The sequence below is a fragment of the Micrasema longulum genome, unplaced genomic scaffold (assembly GCF_059751315.1).
Source record: "Micrasema longulum isolate JH-2025_06_02 unplaced genomic scaffold, ASM5975131v1 h1tg000747l, whole genome shotgun sequence".
Lineage (NCBI taxonomy): Eukaryota > Metazoa > Arthropoda > Insecta > Trichoptera > Brachycentridae > Micrasema > Micrasema longulum.
Genome location: NW_028277941.1, coordinates 129,463 through 151,686, shown reverse-complemented (window position 1 = coordinate 151,686; position 22,224 = coordinate 129,463). Strand labels below are relative to the sequence as shown.

The window sequence follows — 22,224 nt, the reverse complement described above, 5'->3', positions numbered from 1 at the left end:
ATTTCACTTATAATTTATTGATTAATTCATGATTAATTTACCAGTAATTCTACATAATCGATTCATTATGATAAGGATAATCAGTTACACTTGACACCGATCAAATTCAACAAAATTCACTGGTTTAAACCGATTGTTACATTTTAAGCTTTGCAAGTTATGTGCTAAAAACATAGTAGAAAATGAATTGTTTAACTTTCGATGTAAAAAACGAAAAAGTAAAGATCTCAGATATAATTTCCCTTCCACCGTGAATTTTACACTGCTTCGCATTTACTGACTACAAGTTTTTATCACAAAAAAAAGAAACCGTGTATGTACTTTATTACTTATATGTATGTGTGTACATGCAGGTACAAATTAGGAAAAAATAAATAGCTTACCTACTTAAAAAGTCACAGTTCGCCACTGCCGCCAAGGAGACTCTTATCCTCAAATGGGGTGTGCGGTATGTGGTGGGTCAGCTGCCACTTGGTTTCGAGACGTACCTGTCTCATCGTCACGACACTCACTATACCAATATATCAATACTAAAATACACTTTTACCTTTAAGATCACCAAAGTATAAATATTATTCATGAAAAAATACATAAATGACATCCAGAGTTAAAGGGAATGCAAACACCACCGTGTTCAAATATGCACTGAAAGTTTTAAAGTTAAAGGTGAAGGTATATTTAAGTATTTTCATGTTGGTGTAGTGAGTGTCCTGATGAAAAGACGGGTACGTTTCGAAACCCATAAAAAATCGGTAAGTGGTTATGTACCAATATTTACTAACATGAGTTAAAATGTTTGAACACAAAGTTAATGCAACAATATTTTAAGTATGTTCAAATGCTTGCATTGTTGAATTAACTATCTGGTAAAAGAGAAATTGGAAAATTGTTTTCAGGCGTTGCCTAGTAGGTGAATTGGTTCAGCTGGATGAATCTCACCCACATGATAAAGGTTTCAGCTCTTTTACTTCACAAAAGTCAACAGATGGAAGAGTTGAGGAAATACAGATGTTTAAACATAGGCAGAATGGTGAATGTTACACACTGTGTAAAGTGGCTACTTAAACCAGCTAATGACAGGTCATAAGCCCTGTAAATAAACTCTCATATTTCCTTCTCAAAAATGTTTTCCCTCTCTGTTACAACAAATTTAAATACAAAATTAATGCTTTAAACAAATAATATTTTGGATGCTTCTTATGGTGTAACTCTACTCATGTCCACAACCGCTCTAAACAAGGATTCAGAGCTTTACTAGAACCACTGCAAATAATGTGCAATAAACTTATGAAAGTTTTTAAGCCAAAAGATATGTCTTCTTTCGACACTGAGTTTTCCTTCAACTTTTCCTCGTAATATACAGACTAATTCCTGCTTCTCTATAAATGTCCTACTAAATGTCCAAAGTACTCTTGACCTCGTTTTTTTATTGTATTTTAAGTATTTCTCTTTCTTTTTAAATGCGTCTTAATACTTCTTCTTTGTGAACATTGTCTAACCGTGATGTTTTGAACATTCTTCTAGAGCACCACATTTCGAATAATTTAACCTTCTTTGAGGTAGCTTGGGTGAACATTTAGCTTTTGATGAAGGCGCGAAGCGCCCTAGAGAATGTTTGAAAAGATTGAAGTTGTTACTAAAAAGGTCACGCATTTGAAATACAATTCTTTTCATCACTATTAATATTAATTTTTTTCATTTGATTTCCTATAGATCATTATTTTTGCTCTGAATTTTAAACATGTGGTATCGAAGGTACTCGTATACTGCGGTAGGTATATGTTAATGTATATTTTATACATGATGTCCGTGTCCAAGTGGATGAAGTTCTGTGGATAAAATAGAACAAAAATCCTGAATGAGTGTTTTATTCAAGCCTAAGGCACCAAGGTGGCTACTCTCAGGTAAAAAACCTGAAAAAGGAAATCGAGTCTTCACTGTCTTGTCTTCACACTTGTCTTCACAAGCCCGTTCTAATAGTGTTGTAGTGGTTGGCACATTCCTCTTCCATGTTTGCGATAATATATTCATTGTTTTAAAAATACGTTTATTTTTAAATTATTTAAAACTGTTTTATCTTAAATAGGTGCGAAGGTTTTCACGGTCATTGTTATCAATATTATGTATCTTTTTTGGGTGATACCGTGTATGTTGGATTTGATCCGACGTTTCGGCTACCATTGCAGGAGCCATCTTCAGGGAAAACTGTGTGTTTTATAAAGAAATGTATGTGTTTATGTACTAGTAATTTGTACCGTGTCGCAGTCAGCAGTAGGCACATTTCTAGTTTTGTAGGAAAGAATAATTATGTTTATGTACTAGTAATTTGTACTGTGTCTCAGCCGGCAGTAGGCACATATCTATTCGTTTTTGTCATATGTAGTGCTGGGAACCATGTTGAATTTAACTTAAGCCCGTCGTCATTGTTTATATTATCTGGATGTCTGTGTATTTCAATTGCAGTATGCACATTTCTAGTTTTGTAGGAAAGAATACACTAATAATAAATACACTTCTAACAAGAGCGACTCGAATATGCGAAGATTCCGAAAAGGGCGAAGAGTTCAACAAAATTTCACATGCATTGGAGCATAATGGATATAAGAAGAAACAAATTGACAACATTATTAAATCGCAAGGGACAAAGAAGAACAAGGAAGAAGATATTACCAGAGGGACTGCATACCTACCATATGTACAGAATGTAACTGACAGGATAGCCAAAGTGCTGAAGAAACAAAATATTTCAACAACGTTTGGGACTGTGGGAAAAATAAAAGACCATTTAGTAAACCCAAAAGATAAAAATCCTCTAGAAACTGAAGCCGTGTACAAACTAAGTTGCCAAGGATGTGATAAAGTGTATATTGGACAAACAGGGCGCACAGCAAAGAAGAGAATTGACGAACACAAAAGAGCGTGTAAACTTGGGCATCCAGACAAATCCGCAATAGCGGAACACTTTATAGACACAGGACATTTTTTCGCCTTTGAACCAAAAATTCTACATAAACCTAGTAATTATAGTGCACGAATAATAAAAGAGGCAATTGAAATACACAGACATCCAGATAATATAAACAATGACGACGGGCTTAAATTAAATTCAACATGGTTCCCAGCACTACATATGACAAAAACGAATAGATATGTGCCTACTGCCGGCTGCGACACAATACAAATTACTAGTACATAAACATAATTATTCTTTCCTACAAAACTAGAAATGTGCCTACTGCTGACTGTGACACGGTACAAATTACTAGTACATAAACACATACATTTCTTTATAAAACACACAGTTTTCCCTGAAGATGGCTCCTGCAATGGTAGCCAAAACGTCGGATCAAATCCAACATACACGGTATCACCCAAAAAAGATACATAATACTGTTTTATCTTGTTTGAGTGGAAATTTTTGAATACGACTTTTTTTTAAAGAATCTAAATTATAATATATAAATATGCTAATTATTTCATAAGTAAAAAAATATTGTAACTATCCTCTTTCATTTGGCTTAATTAACTATTAGTTGATAGTTTATCAGGAAGAATATTGTTTAATATTTAACGTTTTATTTCGTTAAATAACATTGTATTAACATGTTGAAACATATTAAATAGTTTTAATTCAATATAAAATGTACATCATATTGAATAAAGTCTTTATCAAAGAAATAAAGACATGATTTCATATGTATTTTACGCATTTACATATCGACATAAAGTAGTTGGTAGATTAGTAGATACTAACCTCATCAATAAAATGCAAATAAATACGGGATTGATAACATTCAGACGTAGAGAAATATTAACACTGCCTTCGTTTTCGAGTAATGCTACATACCACACATGTATGACCCGCATTTCTCTCTCTCCCAACTTTTGCGAATAATCTCTTAGGAATAAATTTTAATTAATAAGTACGCACGTACTATTCTTTTTTCATTACATTATACTGCCTAAGAAATTTTTAAAATATCGAAAAAAAATCAACAGAATAAATTCAATGTATTTTCAGTAGTTCTATAATTATTGAAGATATATATGTATGTAAAATTGTGTCGACGAATATCTTTGTATGGTTTCTAGTATGCATTTTTGTTGCATTACCTTATAAGATAAAAATGAATAGGTACAAACATTTAAAATTTTACACATTTACTACATTTCATGAACATAATATCCTACTCTCAGGTAGAAATCCATAATATTCTAGTTCAGATTAGTCCGCCTCGTGGTTTAGTGATTAGCGTGTTTTCCTACCAAACCTACATAGTTCCGGGGTTTGATTACCGGCGAACTTGATATAAAGTATTAATTCAATATGTGGTTGTTGATTTTCACTTCACAAGGCTCTTGGAATGTTTTTTTGTCAAGGCGTAAAAATAAACGCAGCGCCTGAATCGTGAGACTGACCAACGTTCCTACGTGTGTACAAAAGATAATGGTGATCATGATATTTTATGAAATACGTTTTCAATAAATATTTGCTTCGTGGATATTTATTACCTACAACAGAGCTAAATAAAAACTTAAGAAGAAAATTGTTATTGATTTTTACGGGTCTTGTAATCATCAGCTGGTATAAGTTATTTTACATACTGCAATATACTCCATTATACGTATTTATTCATGGAAGAATCGAAAAGTATAAATGTTCAAAAATAGACAGATGGTGTATTTTGACTGGTATGTGTAGAGAAAGTGACCACTGAAACCAGCTAATGATAAGTCATGAGCCCTGTTAATACCCAGTCTACCAAATTTACTCCGTATCTGTTATACTCGTATATATGTTAACAATTATTATTTTCTTACTTGAGTTTCTTATTTATTTAATTTTTTTTGTCTTATTTAATGTTTACATCTTTTGCATAATTTATGAAAACTTAATTGGTCTTCTCATGTTAGAAAATCGATGTTTTAAATACGTATTATGTATGACTGTATGTTTTCTGAATAAAATAAAAATAAATATCAATTGAATGATTTGGACATTTGTAAGTTGATTTTTACATATTTTCTGTTTTTTGTATACAGGATCATAAGCTGAAGCACATGGCCGAGTTGCAGCAGAGTGTCGTAGCGGATGCAGAGGTTCGCCAGCAAATGACAGCACAAGTGGTCCAGTGGGAAGAGAATCTGGAGCGGCTGCATTGCGAGCAGTTCCGCCTGCGGTGCTACATGGCGAGCCTCCAGAGCGGAGAACTTCCAAACCCAAAGGTATTCAGTTTATTCACTTATTTCTTATCCATCGTCTTGCTCAATGCTAAACGTCACAGTCTCCGGGGAAACCAGGCACGCCTACATTCATCCCTGGCCAGGACCAAGTTGAGGGCAGCGTTCAATAGGGACCTAGTTGAACTATAACAAATGCAACTGGCAACACTCAACGTGGATATATACAAAACAAAATATCACCGAGAGAGTAATCTTTCATAACTGTCCACAGCATGCGTGTTACAAAAATCTAATTAATTTTATATAGCGAATCGTAAAGTTAAATTCTATAAAAACATTGAGGAATAAACTTCAACAAGAGATGAGAATGAGGAATTCCAGCCTAACCCGGAATTAAATTTTAAAAATGTTTTCGTGTATACGTGAATATTTAAAAATTTTGGAATATCTCAATGAAATATCTTAAAAACGCACGCAAAAATAAATAAAAAATGTTAAATATAGTATTCATTTTAAAATCGTAAATAATGACGTCACTCCTTATATCTACGTGTAGTATTTCCGGTTTCCGCTTTCAAGCCCCCGTACCTTGTAAGGAACGTTTTGACCATAGAAAAAAACAGTATAATTTGTATAATTTGACATTTCAACCAGAGATTATGTCACTTCAAAAAAACTCCTTGGGAATATTGTATATAATTATGTATAATATGTTTTCAATATAATAAAAATAAAAAAAAAATAAAGAATAAAAAAAAAACTTTCTAGGTTTTTCTAAATCGAAACGTTCGTAGAAACAACCATAACATAGAAATGATTTATAAACTAAATGAAGAAATCAAAGCAATATTCCATAGATTCTTAGAAGTTATTGGCTGGAGAAAAACAACTTACCGCGGTAAGTGAAAGTAAAAACGCCAACCGTTTCATGACGTCACTACTGAAAAGTGACACACTGGTTACAGTCATTTGGCGCGGTATTCGATAAATGTAACTTTAAAAAATTATATCTTTGTAAAGAACACACAAAAAAAATATATATTTATATTTTTGCTTGGTTAAATAGTACGCGAAAAGAAGAAAAAATTGGAAAACAGTGGAATTCCTCATTCGGTAGATCGAAGAATAACACATGTATGTTCTTTACCTCTATTTACATATTAGATTGAAGATTTTAATATCTACAAACACGCACAGCGCAAAGACCTATATTTCTCTGAAAACCGCACGTAAATCGGTTAAGCCGTTTAGGAGTTTAATTGGAGTGAAATCACACGTACAGAGGAATTATACACATATAAAGATTAAAAAACGTAGTACTTTATGTAATTGGTACACATATTATTTATATTTTTATGTATTTCATTGCTTTATATTTTTTTTAAATTATATATTATACTATATGATTTATGTTTAAGTAACATGTATTCTTGGCACATATATTTACTTTATATTTGTATAATAACGATTTCTAATTTCTTATATTTGATTAGCTAGGCATTTATAATTGAGTAGTTTTAGTTTTTTTTTTCGTTATAGTTTTATTAGTATAGGACTACTTATGCTCTAAAAGATAAAAAATCTCCATCTTAGAACAGGCTGAGCCATGTAAGATAGATGGAGACTATCATCAACAGAGAACACTCCATCAATAGATTCCCTGTTATTAAATATGTATACTGGTTTTATGCAATAAATTTAAAAAATAAAATAAATAAATAAATAATATCATTAGTTGAAAGAGAAAAAACTTTTTTTTTGCACCACAACAGGCCAGGAGCCTCAATCACAGTGGCGAATTACACAAAACACCCAGGCTTGAGAAAAATCACTTTTTTTTTGTTCTCACCGGGAATCGAACCCGGAACTTTCCGTGAGTGAGTCAAGTGTCTCGACCACTACACCACGGAGGCCGCAATGATCAACTCTGAATGTATCTGGATTACGACGTCACGAGTTGGCGTGCATATTAACATTATTAATAAGACATGCGAATTCGTTTATTAGCTCAGTCCATCTTGTAGAATACCCATAGTCTTGCTCGCTTAAACTTAACTGTCTCTGTTACCGCCAGCTCTTCGGGACTCTCCCCGTTCTTTCTTTCAATATTATCTTCATTACATGTGTATATAAAAATGATACGTATCTTAATTTTTTACACCAAATTGTTCGTCTTCAAAACGACCTACCTCTCTTCATAAAAGACGCTAAATCCTAAATTTATTCTAAGACACTTCTAAAATAACGTTATCTTTCTATTATAACCCCTAATCTATATCTAAACCTAAGAGTAATAACCTAATAGAGTCACCCATACGGAGAAAAATAATTCTACGATTATTGATTACGAAGTTAGCAACAGATTAAAGCAATACAACGGGCCGTAGGTACTTGGGTTGAGAATTTAGAGGCGCAAACCAAACCTAAAATTTGGACCGCCTTTGTTCTATGCAATAGAGCTTAAAGGCTTCTATAGAGAATTATTACTCTGAGAGTCAACCCCTTATTTCTTCTATGCTCTACACTTCCCGCCGTTTTTATCATTCGCATTATTTTACTATTTTTTTTTAACTAAAAGTATTTTTTTACTTATATTTATTTGTTCTAATTTTTTTCATTCAAAAAAGTTTAAATTTTTTAAATGGATATAATACCTACGGATGCATTATATTTTTCGTAATATATTCTTATCTTTTCTACCTCTCTAATTGAGTAAGATGCTCGTGTTGAGGGTGGGAGTTTCTTTCGCGATTGTTGTCAAAGTATTTTTCGGAAATTCCATATTTTAAAAACATTCAAAAATATACATTTCATCCCAAAAATTAATTAATACAACATAAAGGTAATGAAGGAGTAGGTTTCATGTGTAATTCTTTAGTTTGGCTTCGGGAAGTTAGGGTGGAGTGGGTTTCATACATGATTCTTTTGTTTGGCTTTGGGAAGTTAGAATGGAGTGGGTTACAGAATATATTTGGCGTTGAATTATTTGATATTTCTAATACTTTCTATTTCATAAGGCAATTTATTAAGATGATTTTTCCCGCAAAACAATGGTTTTGAGCTGCTTTTTTATTGTATTTGTGCTTTCGGAATATTTTATTTTTATTTTATTTGGGAAATCAACAGTTCTACATACATATTTATAGTAAACAAACAGATATAATGATAAACTTAGAACTAATAACAGATTTCCACAAAATATACAAAGTTAGTAAAGAAAATATATTACATATCAAATAAAAACATACAAAAATGTTATTTTCATGTACTCGTGAATATTTTTCAATAATCAAAGAATTTTTTAATATTTTTTTAAAGAACAGTAAGTTATTGTAAATTGGGCGGGATTAGGACAAGAATGCTTGAAGAGAGGATAAGGAGGGGAAGAGAGATGTACACATTTATTATTATAATGTCTACTAAGTTACATAATGCATTTTTAGTGTAAATTTTAAATCTGACAGAGTGATGTTTGTGTAATCTATATCTTTAAATTTTGTATTGTACACTGAAAAAGTCCTACGAAAAAAAGCATTGTAAACATACGATGTTTTACTTATTGGTACATGAAACAGGTGGTACCGTCTACAAAACCTGGCTGGCACATGTCTTGTTATTAAACTAAGTAGTTCAGTACAGTCAACTATTCCGTCAACTATATCGTTACATAAACCCGCCCTTTCATTAAATATAACCACAAAACATATTTTGAGTTTGTCCGAATGTTTGTTTACAAGTACTTTGTTGTACCCCTCGGAGAGTTTATCATTTTTTTATTTGTGGGTAAATGTCCATATTTCAATGTTCCCTTCTCAAGGGGGTTCTTTATCTCAATTGAAATATGAAGTTAAAATATCTAAGGTAGGTTGGTCTTAACGTCTAAGGTTCTAAATTAGTCTAAGACTGTATACATAATATGTATTCTGCAGTTTAAAGTGCAAAAGAAAGTGGCGTTTTATCAACGTTAGTTTGTTTTTTTTCATATGCAAGTAAAATATAGTTTGTAAAAACTTCAAAAAACGAGCAAATGAAGATGCAATTCCACGGTTATTTAAAGTGCACTCTACAGGATCATTTCTGCAGTACTACATTCCTCGTCTTATGACGCTAACGGCCTATGCCGAATAATGAAAATAATGAAAATAATGAATACAATTAATTATCTTGTTTCAGTCTCTTTTAACTCACGTTTCCCGAGCGACAAAGAGCACCCTGAACAAGCTGGGAGTGTTCACAGTGTCTTCCTTCCACGCCTTCATATGCGCGCGCAGTCCTTCCTTGCTCAACAACCTCCTGGCGGGCCGAGGAGCCACCAAGAGGAGGCCTCCTATGCTGTCCAGGTCCAACAGCGGCTCCAGCCGGAGATCTCTACAGGTAAGCCTTTCGAATCCTATTACGATGAAAACATCTGCCCTGACATCTAGCATATAGAACGGCTGCTGTTGTTGTTTTGTAATTTTTCATATAAATCATTATAGTGTTAGTAAACACACTGGAATAATTAATACGAAATTTTATTGTTACGCACATAAAGCAAAGGTTATTAAGGCTGTAGTCAGGTAAAACGCACGCAAAATGAGGAAACCATACAATTTTGCCATTTTAAAACTAATGTTGTTTTTTAATCGCGGATAAATAAAAAAATAAAAAAACGTAAATTAGATTAAAAAAATAATTTTTAAATGTATTCCTATTTAAAAATAAACTCAAAAGTTTTATGTAACTAAAATATAATTACTTTTAGACCGGAAGATTACGCCATTTCAAATTTAGACTAAACTTAGGTATTTGGGTTCTCATATAAAGACAAGTAAGTATTGAACTAATTTTTTTTAAAATAATTTGAAGATAATAAATTAAACATAAAAGTGGCCCAAGAAAAATCTTAATTTTTTGTTTTTGAAAAGAAATACAAGCATTTTAAATCACATACATTGTGACATTTTCCTTTATTTCTACGTAAAATTATGCCTTCGGTAATACTTAAAAATAAAATGTTTATTGAAATATTTTAGTTGAAACCTTTTTCTATAGAATTGAATTCTCTTTTTTTTTAAAGAAGAGAATTCTGGTTGTAATATTCAGTTTCTAACAATATCTAATTACCTTCTTACCTGCCTTTATCGGTACCGATAAGCGTCAATATTCACAAATAATTATTAAACGTTGGATTTCCAGGGTAAAGAAAGTATATCCTGAATTTTATTTAATTTAAATATTTACTGAATCTAATACATTGGGTTAAAATATCCTTTATGTTAACACACAAAAAATATAAGTAAATCAACAACATTACGTGTTTTTCCATACCTGATTTGTTTTATTTTATTTTATTTTTATTTGGGAAATCAACAGTTCTACATACATATTTTTAGTAAACAAACAGATATAGTGTATAAACTCAGAACTAATAACAGATTTCCAGATACATAGTATACAAAGTTAGTAAAGAAAAATATATTACATATCAAATATATACATACAATTTATACATATAAAAATGTTATTTTCATGTACTCAATAATCAAAGATTTTTAAATATTTATTTTAAGAACATTAAGTTACTGTAAATTGGGCGGGATAAGGACAAAAATGCTTGAAGAGAGGATAAGGAGGGGAGGGGAGATGTACATATTTATTATTATAATGTATACTAAGTTACATAATACATTTTTAGTGTAAATTTTAAATCTGACAGAGTGATGTTTGTGTAATCATTTTTTTAAAATTTTGTATTGTACATTGAAAAAGTCCTACGAAAAAAAGCATATTTAACATACGATGTTTTACTTATTGGTACATGAAACAGGTGGTACCGTCTACAAATTCTGGCTGGCACATGTATTGTTATTAAACCAAGCAGCTCTGTACAGTCAACCATTCCTGTCATAATTTTGTAAAGCAGTAGTTGGCCCGCACACACCCTGCGGTATTGTAGAGAAATGATTCCATGGGAAGGTGGAGGCAGTGAGAGTAGATACATAAGAAATACCGGTTTTGTATTTAAGGTACTTTATAAATTTGTTTTGAATATTTTCTATTCTACTTATATATATGGCATACTGGGTATTCCAAATCTGAGAGGCGTATTCCAAATGGCTTCTGACAAATGTATAATATAATGAAATTAGGGCCTTTGGATTATCAAAGTGTTGTTGTTAAAAACTATTATACAAAATTCAGGTAACAGTATATATACCTACACATACGTGTGTCTACTCTTTGCTCCCTTGTTCCAGTCCTGTGTGATAAAAATATTTGTAATAATACTATACTAGTAATACTAAGAATTCTAAATTGATTTATTTTATATATTTTACGTTGAAATATCTTTGGGGTTCTAAACTGGGATATCGATGTCCTTTCTAGGAAATCAACTTTACAAAGTTATATCTGCGTATCCAGCAGCTAACAAAAGAAATATATGGAATTATATTAAAATATGAACAGACTATAAATATATATATATGTGGTAAATATCTAATAAACTTTGATAAGAAAGATTAATGGAAATGTGATTATTAACTTTAAGAAAATAAATAACTTTTTTCTTAAAAAATATACACTATCTTCTCAACGAATTTTACACAATTTCTCAATTCAATCAGGAATTACACAGGGAAAACTTTGAGTAAAATTACACATTAACACTTTATTAAACATATTTTTTTTATTCTACCGTACATTATCGATATCTAATATTTCCACTCTTGAACAAAACAACTGCCAAAACTCTACGCACAAGTAAATAGCACCGCGTATCGTGTTTTTTATGACTTCGTTTACCGACCAATTTTTTTTTGCAGACAATTTGCTGTAAGCAATGTAAATAAATAAACCTGGCTCTTTCACATTCTCCATACGTTTTTCATTGGATTCAAACTTTGAGAGTGTTCAGGCCAGGGGATAAGCACATATTTTTGTTAGCCAAAAAGCTTATAGATTTTGCCCGGCGGCAAGGCTCCCCCATCCTGCATGAAGGTGTAAAGAACTTTAGTTAGAAAATATTTAGTTCACTAATCCTTTCACCGAAAAGAACGACTAATGACCACATCATTGTTGCAGGGGGTTTGCACTGTATTTACCCTTCATTTCTCATCCACAACAATAATGCCTGCATACTGTCGCTGATTTCATTTTTGAATTTATTATTGTTCAAGCAGAATATCACTCGCATTGACTTCAATAATGTTATTATACACATTTTCAAATTCTATGTACGCATGTTTTTTGTTGCATTTGTTTTTACATCAGCACATTTAAATAATTTGGTGTCACGGGTACATTTAAAAGGTACATGATAAATAATTAATTTATGTTAATAAGGGTAGTCAGTAATGCCATTTAAAAACTTGAATAAATGTATTAAGTCAGCAACATGTCGTCTTTTATCCTAGGAGTCTATCTTAAAATGTTTTCTCGCTTTATTTTAATAATTAAATTGGCATTTGTTTCTATATGATAGACATTATAATAATTTATTTTGGAGTTTTTTCTATTTTATATTTGTGACCTCTGTAGTATGGAAACCAGACTAAAGTGACATGTTTAAGCCGGCTTTTAACAAATGCGTAATACAAAATGTTTAAGGTCTTTAAATCTTTAAATAGTTTAGTTACTCAAGCGACAAAACTTAACATGTTGAATTCACAACCTGTAATCCTAACATGTTCGATGTAGTCGAGTTTACTATTATTTAACAGAACACTAAAGTCCCAAATTACATACTTATTGATTTGGTAACAAAGTTATATTGATGATGAATGATATTAGTGTTTCCAGTAAAAGTGAAATGGAAGCATTTCGATACGTACAAATATACTTTGTTACGAAAGGTGGTCCAGATCTTCTTAAAGACACATACAATCGTTTACTGATTTTATCGGTTGAAATATGTTGGCATAATCAGCATAGATTATATTAGATGATCGTTTGAGCTCTTTAACTACATATGTCATTGTAAATTCAATTGTAAAATAAAAAGAATGGACCAAGACGAGAACCTTGTTGGATGCCTAATGGAGTTGGTCTAAAAGAAGATGGAATCCTTTTATAGTAACCGCTTGCGATCTGTTCGTTGCATAATATGATGTGATCCTTCTAAAAAAGTCACCTCTTATACCGTGACTCCAAATTTTTTGAGGGAGTATTTTATGATTAATTTGATCGAACGCTTTGAAAAATCCAGCATATGAAATCTTTGAAAAAGACATCGATTTGAATGCGTTTATCCATCGAGGTATTTAACGCCTCCGTAAAGCGATCTAAGTTCGTTTCAACAGTGCGTCCCTTAACAAATCCACGTTGCTGTGGTCTAATTTGATGTTTGAGACTACAAAGTAGTTATAAATTGACAACTTATAACTTTACTTAATATCGACAACTTTAATATAGGGTGATAATTTTTAACATTGGCCCTATCACCATTTTCATATTAGGGATAATAAATGCCCTTTTACAAATTTCTGGAAATGTTCCATTTTTCATAGATAAAATAAATAAATAAATAAGCTCGGAGCCTATCGAAATTTACTCCTTGGTTAGTATCTAATTGAATGATTTATTTCTTTATGAAAGGCTGACAGCGATAAAATTATTATGAGTTTCAGATCCAAGATCAAAATTTGACTGTGGTGTGGATAAAGGCTCATCAGAATCATAAACAGTGTTAAAATATTCTGAGGCAAAATTACAAATTTCAGATTCATTATCTATTTACTTCTTTTTAGAATATAAAGCTCAAAAATAGATAGCGCAAGAGCGGTTGTTATTAATGTATATCAAAAAACATTTAGGGTATTGTCTTATGTTGTTTTCCAAGTATTCAAAGTAATTTTTTTAGCATTCTCTAGACAACTCACTCTCTTTAGATTTAAAGAGAGCAAATGTAGTTTAATCCGGGTAGTTAGAGTTTTTTTGTGATATTTATTTTTTTCTTTGCTGATTTCAATTAATTAGTTAATGAACCATGTTGGAAATTTTGATTGTTTTACTTTTTTACACGGAATGTACTGAATAATTATATTATTTCGTATCAAATAAAATGTTTCCTTCCAAAAAAAGCAAAAAATTTCATCATATGGCTTTTTAAAGGAAATTTGAATAAATCAAACACCTTTTCTAACTCTTACCTTTATCCCTTGCCACACGCAGGGCGCAAAGACGGTGATAGGCGTTTTAACAACATTAACTTGGCAGAAAGCAAGAGATCGTGTTAATGTTGAGAATCATTGCCGTTATTTACGTGAAAGACACTGTCACATAATTTTCATACTCTCCCTTTTGTGGAAAAATCTGAAAATGTTTTTTAGTTATTGTTTTCATTTTAACATAACCAGTTTTATCAATATATATAAACGCCAATGTTTGTATGTGTGTCCTCGATTTACTAAAATAACTACTGGGCCGATGAACGTGCGGTTTGTTTTAAATTATGAGCTTTTGCAGGGGCAAATTTATAGCTCTTAAAATTTAGTTAATAGAAAACAAGTTTGGAGCGAAAATATTTTATTCATCATTTACCAGGATTGCATTCAATGAGAATGCATAACTAAACTGTGGGAGGATTCAAAATATCGTCGCTTTAGTTCGTTTTCGTCCAACAGACCATTTTTAACGAAATTGATTTAATTGTACAAAAGTTTTGAGAAAGCCTTTATTTATGAAATTCCGATGAAAAAATGTATTTTTTAAATTGTTTAAGGGGGTTTTAAAACAAATTTCGTTTAAAGGTCGTGGTCATCGTTTATGCCTTTTTCGTAAAAAAAACTTTGAAGCTCTATTTCCACAGATTTGTGTTTTGGTCTGTTCGATAAAAACGAACTCAAGCGACGAAATATTATCAGAAGAAACAGTTTCTCACAAATCAGTAGATACAGTTATATATAAAGATAAAGTAGTATATTATCCAACTGAATTCTTAAATTCACTTGATTTTTCTGGATTACCACTACACATTTTTAATTAATTACACATATAATTAATTAGAGGTTGGTGTTCCTATCTTTCTTCTACAAAACATTGACGCACCCCGCCATTGCAATAGTACCAGATTTGATGGCTTTCCAATTATTGTGCGTTTTGCAATAACGATAAATCAATTACAGAGTCAATCGTTGCATGTACCCATGTGGATTGAATATCATTCACGTTTTTCTCATGGACCATTGTACGTTGCATGCCCCTAAATAGGAAAACTGACAGTCAGCGTGGGAGCGTGGGCACTTTTTAATCCGGATAAATTCAGTTATACTGTATTTATATATGTAATAGTTTGTATCTAAATATACACACATAAATGAGTATATGCATATACTTATACCTATATATGTACATACCTATAAATAGTTGTTTTTCTTTTTAAATAACCATAATAAAAAATAATTATACGCACAAAACATAAATGCTGTGGTGATACCAAGCCACCCTCGCGGGCTATTGGGGATCTCTACACCGGTCAGCTCCTGGTACTCCAATATGTACAGATTTTTTTTTTTTTTATTGAGGAAATATACAGCACAATTACATAGCTTTATAGTATATACAGTTAGACTTAATTCTAATGGACCAGTGAAGTTTCCATATTAGGTATATTATCACTATATCTTATCTTAATTTTATGATTTAAGGTTATCAACTAACTATTTTTAGTGCAAAAAAGAAGGGAAAAAAACATTTATGAAAGAAGTTTAAAAATTAAAATAAAAGTAAAAAAAATATTTTTTAAAGTTTGTGTATCTACTACAAACGTATTTACATAAATGGAAATAATATAGAAGTAATTAAAAGATGATCATTAAAATAAATAAGAATTGAAAAAATATGCTCAAATGCAAAAAAAAAAAAAAACATACATATGTACATATTTTAAGGGATCCAAAACAGAAACAATGAGAAGAAACTTTAAAAGAAATAAAAGACAATAAATTTAAGAAACATCTTCAAAAATAATGACACACAATAGTAAGAAAAGCAAGATATAACTTTTAGAAGCAATTCTGAAAGTAATTAAAAATGTTTTTTGTTTATTTACAGGGTTGGATCGAGAACTTCAGACATTTCTAAATTTCCTAAATTCATTACGTAAAGAAATAAAATTTACTTTAGAAATAGAAAAAGATAAAAAAATAAACTTTATTGACTTGTCTTTAACAATAAAAAATATAAATTGATTTCGATATATACCGTAAACCAACATATACAGACACAATTATTTATAATTATTCAAATCATCCAATTGCCCATAAACATTCCGCATTCCATTCAATGATACATAGGTTAATTAACGTTCCACTAGATGATACTAATTTTAAAAAAGAACTTAATACAGTAAAACAGATTGCTAATAATAATGGATATAATGAGAACTTAATTGATAAAATATTAAATCAAAAACAAAAACGCAAACTTATAAACAAATATTTATATTCGACTCTCACAGTAAATAAAGCAAACCCACACAAACAATGGAGGTGGATTCTTTTTATAAAGGACATTTTTTCAAAACAATTATCAAATTTCCTACCATCAAACATTAACCGGCTTTCTACACAACTAATAATATAGGAACATTGTTAAAAAATCACAAAGATAAAGTCCATAAATATAATAAATCTGGAATATACCAATTAAATTGTATTGATTGCGATTCAATCTACATTGAAAAAACTAAAAGAAACTTTAATATTAGAGTAAAAGAACACTTAAGATGCTTAAATAATAATAATTTTTCTGAATTCGCAAATCATCTGATAGAAAATAATCATAACTTCAATAAAGACACTAGATTAAAAGTACTTCATGTTGAAAATAAAATATTAAAATTAGACAACTTAGAAATCTTAGAGCGATTCATAATAAGAAAACAATAATTAATAACCAAATGAACAATATTTCTTTTAGTCCTCTCCTGTCTTACTTCGAAAATAATAATATCAGATTACCACCCGTGTAAGAAAAAACTACTTGATTTATTGGGTCCACTTGTAGTATTTAGTGAACATGATAGAAATAAAATAAAAAGGAATCAATTCATTAGTTACGTAAACCTTGACAAAGATACTTGTTTGCTTTGAAACCGGTCGGTGAAAAATAAAAATTAGTGGTTAAAAACAGAGTTGTTTTATTTATTTTATTATAATGAATAACGACAAAGTTAGTGCTTCAAATATAAACTTTATATGTAATTAAAAATATTTAAAAATATGAAAACATGTCAAACGTTGCTGAGAAAAAAGAAAGAATAACAGGTATATTAATTAATTTTTAAAATTTGAAATTTGACTTATATGAATAAACAATAAGCCAATAATCAATTAAAATATTGTGGAAGAAAACATAAATGATCAATTCTACATGACACTATTTGCTTTGACATGCAACAATAATTCGGAATTCAAATAGACTAAGTAGTCCTCGGGATCCATATCAAGAAGCCATTTTTTAAACAAATAATTTGTATTAATGTTAATTTTTATTTGCTTTTGAATCAAGTGGTATAGTGTTGTAGATTATGATTATGTATGATATATTATATTGTGTAAGACTGAAGTAATGATAATCGGTAGATAAATTTTATGCTGTGTCATTCCTTTCCCTAGAAATGCTTGAAGAAAACGTAATGAAAATTGATTACTTCGTTTTGTAATAAATAAAAACTAAATGAATAGAATTTTACTCGTACGTGATATTACGAGCTCGGACGTGTTCATGTAACAAGGACAAATAAGAAAATACAATAATCCTTGTTTAATCTAACTTTTTTCAAAGGTCGTAGAAATTCATATATTTTCATATTTATCATGACAAATATGAATGGAAGTTCAAATATTAAATTTATTACCTTTATTATATTTTCTACTTGAATGAATATGTAATGGCAATTTTTCACATTATCTTTTCTCTGCCTTGCCCCAACGTTTTTATGTTTTATAAAAATTTCATCTTCGATTGAAGTATAAGAATACTATTCGAATCTGTATTTATTACGGCACTTTATTTTTATCTTTCGAGACATTTTACGATTTAAATCTTATCAGTAGAGAATTCTACATTTAAAAAATACCTTTATTTTATTTACTATACAATTCCATGAAACAAAACATTAACTTAGTTAAACATAAAAGAAAACCAATAATCTTTTTTGGTTTTTTCCTTCTTAATGTATTTTTTTGCAGTATTTATTATTTACAGTATTTATTATTTATTTTATTTTATCGATGTATAAGTACTTGAATTATCTGTTACGATCAGTCATATGCTTCAGGTTTACGGACAGTGTAATATCGCAGTGTAAAATCACCTTTAAAACTAATATATTACATCAAACCTTCTAGGAATCGAACCCTGGATGTCAAGACCATTTATTATTATTATTATTATTTTTATTTTTTTTGCACCACAACAGGCCAGGAGGCCCAATTACAGTGGTGAATTACATCATAGCACCCAGGCTTGACAAAAATCACATTAAATTTTTGTGTTCTCCCCGGGAATTGAACCCGGAACCTTCCACGTGTGAGTCAAGCGTCTTGACCACTACACCACGGAGGCCGCCTTTGCATTGTTTGACATAAAATCTTTTAAATGAATGTATTATTGCTTAAAAATAAGTGCAAGCTACGTAATATTCTATACTAGCGACACGACAGACGGTGTCCTACCCGAACATTAGCTTACCTGCTATTAGTTGGTTGAACAAACGTTTTTTTGTAAATAAGGACACACGTTATTTATTTTTCCTTTTTTTTATCCATTTATATATTCGTAATAAGGGTTAATTTTTCGTTTTATTTCCTCATGTGATTCGCTTAGAGGCCTCGTCGTACTTAAATCGAAATCGTGCAAAAATCACTTCTTTAGTGCCATAATCCATGGAGAAAATAAGGAAATACGTGTTAAGGAAGAAAATTCAGACCAAGTTTTACCCTGAGCCTTCTAAAATTTTGACACTCAACTCACGCTCAACTCGAATTTAGTCATTCTTTAACCGCTAGCCTTGTTTAGATGTGACCTTGACATTTATGCCGAAACCAAAATAAATTAAAAGAAAAATAACTGTGTTGTGAAAGCGTGCAAAAATTGTCCGCATAAAACGAAAAAGACTTTTCATTGATAAGCAGGTACCTAGATACTTGTGTATGATTGAATTCCAAAACTAAAAATAGTTAATATTTAAATAATGAATTAAAGTATGTAGGTACATAGGTACTTGTTTATGGTTGAGTTCCAAAACATCAATTAATTGTTTTGAAATAAATTCTTTTTGCAACTGTCAAACTCTGGTCTACTTACAAGAAGTGGTGCATTTCGAGTAAGAAACCGTTTTTCAAAAATGTATTGAAAGTTAGATAAAATTATTAAAGCATTACTAAAAATTCATTCAAAATAACTTAATATGTGGAAACTAAGAAATTGTAAGAAAATTATTTGATTTAGTATCCATTAAAAACAATTGTTGATAGTAAACGTTAAAATGCATTTTTTTTTAGTTTACAAAAAAACAACATCCTCCGAATTTTTCAATACATGTATTTTAGACGAATGCAACCCTGGAAAATTGATGAAAACATATATGCTTCTAACTTCTTTTCTATTCAAGATATTGAAGATGTTATTATTTTTAAACCTAGAGTACGTAAATTAAAAAAAATTTGCAAAAAACCGCACTTAAATCTGTCAAGCCATTTTCGATTTTTTGCGAGACACAACACGGCGATTCATTTTTATATAGATAGATAGATAGATAGATAGATAGAAAGATAGATAGATAGATAGATAGATAGATAGAAGATAGAAGGTAAAAAGACAGATAGATTATGAATATTTCGAAATATAAGGGGAATTATAATTGCGTATTTTTTATATGGGAGTTGCTTCATTACCTTGCTTATAATTTACAAGGTTTATATATAAAAATGTGGATTTCTCTGCAATTAAATTTATCTAAACTGTTAGGATCAGGAGGGATATACTTATGAGGACCAACCGGGAACTTAGTATTTGCTCATGTGGAGAGGAAACCACTTAAAACTCTTCAGAAAAAGCCGGCCTGTTGGCAGTAGTCAACAGGCCTTTCGTTCCACTAGAGGAGTGTTCGGCATTTTGTTCCCTACTTCGGTTTATTTTACCAATTGCCTGCACTAAATTGACCATGTATGATACTACCTCTCGTGTGAGCTCTTTATTACCTATCACACAACTGTATATTACTTATTGATCTATAGAAAACTTAAATTAAACCAAATTCTGATAAATCACTTCTCCTGCGTAGTGAATTTAAAATTTCAAGGCGATCTCAAATATTGAGGTAACGGTTACGTCAGCGTAAGGTACTGTCGACGTCGGCGTCGCATCGCGTCGGCGTCTGTCGGCGTCGCCTTCCGTCTAATTCGATGTAATCTACCAGAAAAACCTATGAACCGTGCTATGATGCATTTATAACGCTCAAGAACGTGGGAATGCGTTTATGTCTGTTTAGACTGGTGGTAATTTTATTTAAATTGCTCGTAACATGGAATTGAGATTAACGTTAGTTAATCTCATGTGATGATCCGGTTCTGTTGCTAGTGCTACCCTGCAATTCCCCTCCCTCCGCTTCATGTTCTTAAAACGGCTTAGGTCCAAATCAACCCCAGAATACGGGTTGATTCGTCTAGCGCCGTCTCTGGCAGGTCTACCGTCTAATCTGCCTATACTTTAACCTTTTTAAAAACAATTATTAATTTAAAAAAACTTATTTTAAAAAAATAACAGTGTATTTGTTAAAAAACATTTTAATAAATATAAACAAATTCTAGCAAAAGTCAAACGATTGGCGAAAAGAAACTGGAATAGTCAGGCGATCAAAGATGCCAAAAATAAAATGAAAATATCTTGGAAAATAATTAAAGATAATAATAGGACGGAGAAACATTTTAACTCGGACAAAACTTTTCTGATGAATGTAAATAATAAATTAACATCTAATCCTAAAATCATAGCCGACCAATTCAACGATTTTTCACACCCTCTCTTAATAATGTAATCCAAAAAAATTCGACATATTCTTAACATTTTAATAATCATTCTGTATTCACTGAGCCGGTCGCTGAAGATAAAATATACAAAACAATATTAGACCTTAAAAACACAAAAAGTTTCGGATATGAAAAAATACCTATCAAATTAATTAAACACTGTTCAGAGATACTTGCTTCCCCACTATGTACATAAATCAATTTATCGTTTTCCACAGGTGTATTTCCAAGTTACTCGTATCTTAAAAATTATATTAAAGTTTCTGTACATAAAAAAGGTTCAAGATCAGAACTAAAGCAATATAGCCCTATTTCCCTACAAACCAATTTCTCTAAAAAAATTGAAAAGGTCATGTTTAAACGAATATAATACAAATTTCTTGAAAATGTTCATTCAATTTAAAACTTATATTAACTAAGCAGCAATTTGGATTCAGAAATGGACGATCAACCACTTCTGTCATTTTATCTTTCATAAATGAAATACCAAACTCAATAAATGAAAACAAAAAAAACGGATGGGGTCCTTTTAGATCTTAGTAAGGCTTTCGATAATGTTGACCACATACAACTATTAAATAAACTAGAATGCATAGCCATACGTGGTATTGTGTTACAATGGTTCAAATCGTATTGACATAATAGAAAACAAAAAGCAGTTATGCAAAAAATAAATGAAGTGTCTCGTATTCAAGAAACAAATTACTCTAATTGGAAAATCGTGGGAAAGGGTGTACCACAAGGTAGTGTTTTAGGGTCTCTACTGTTTATAATTTATATAAATGATCTACCCGAAATTCTCAAAACACTGTACTATTTTTGCGGATAATAAAACATTATTTTTTTACAGCACGGGTGATTCAAATAATATTTCTATAGATATAAGTAAAAAATGACAATCAGTAGCAAATTAGTTTGCATCTATAAACCTATCTTTAAATACTAAGACAACAAAAATTATACATTTTCCACCAAACCAAGCATCCCCATTAAATTTCATTATTAATACAGATATAAATTATTA

At 30.7% G+C, this 22,224-nt stretch overlaps 1 protein-coding gene across 1 annotated transcript in view; it reads left to right on the top strand.

Annotated features, from left to right (window-relative positions):
- Positions 1–22,224, top strand: part of sif (guanine nucleotide exchange factor still life) — a 193,370-nt gene that overhangs the window by 93,729 nt on the left and 77,417 nt on the right. The window contains exons 4-5 of the mRNA XM_088230333.1: positions 5,044–5,226; positions 9,358–9,558. Coding sequence (XP_088086459.1) covers positions 5,044–5,226; positions 9,358–9,558 — 384 coding nt within the window. The remainder of the gene's footprint in view (positions 1–5,043; positions 5,227–9,357; positions 9,559–22,224) is intronic.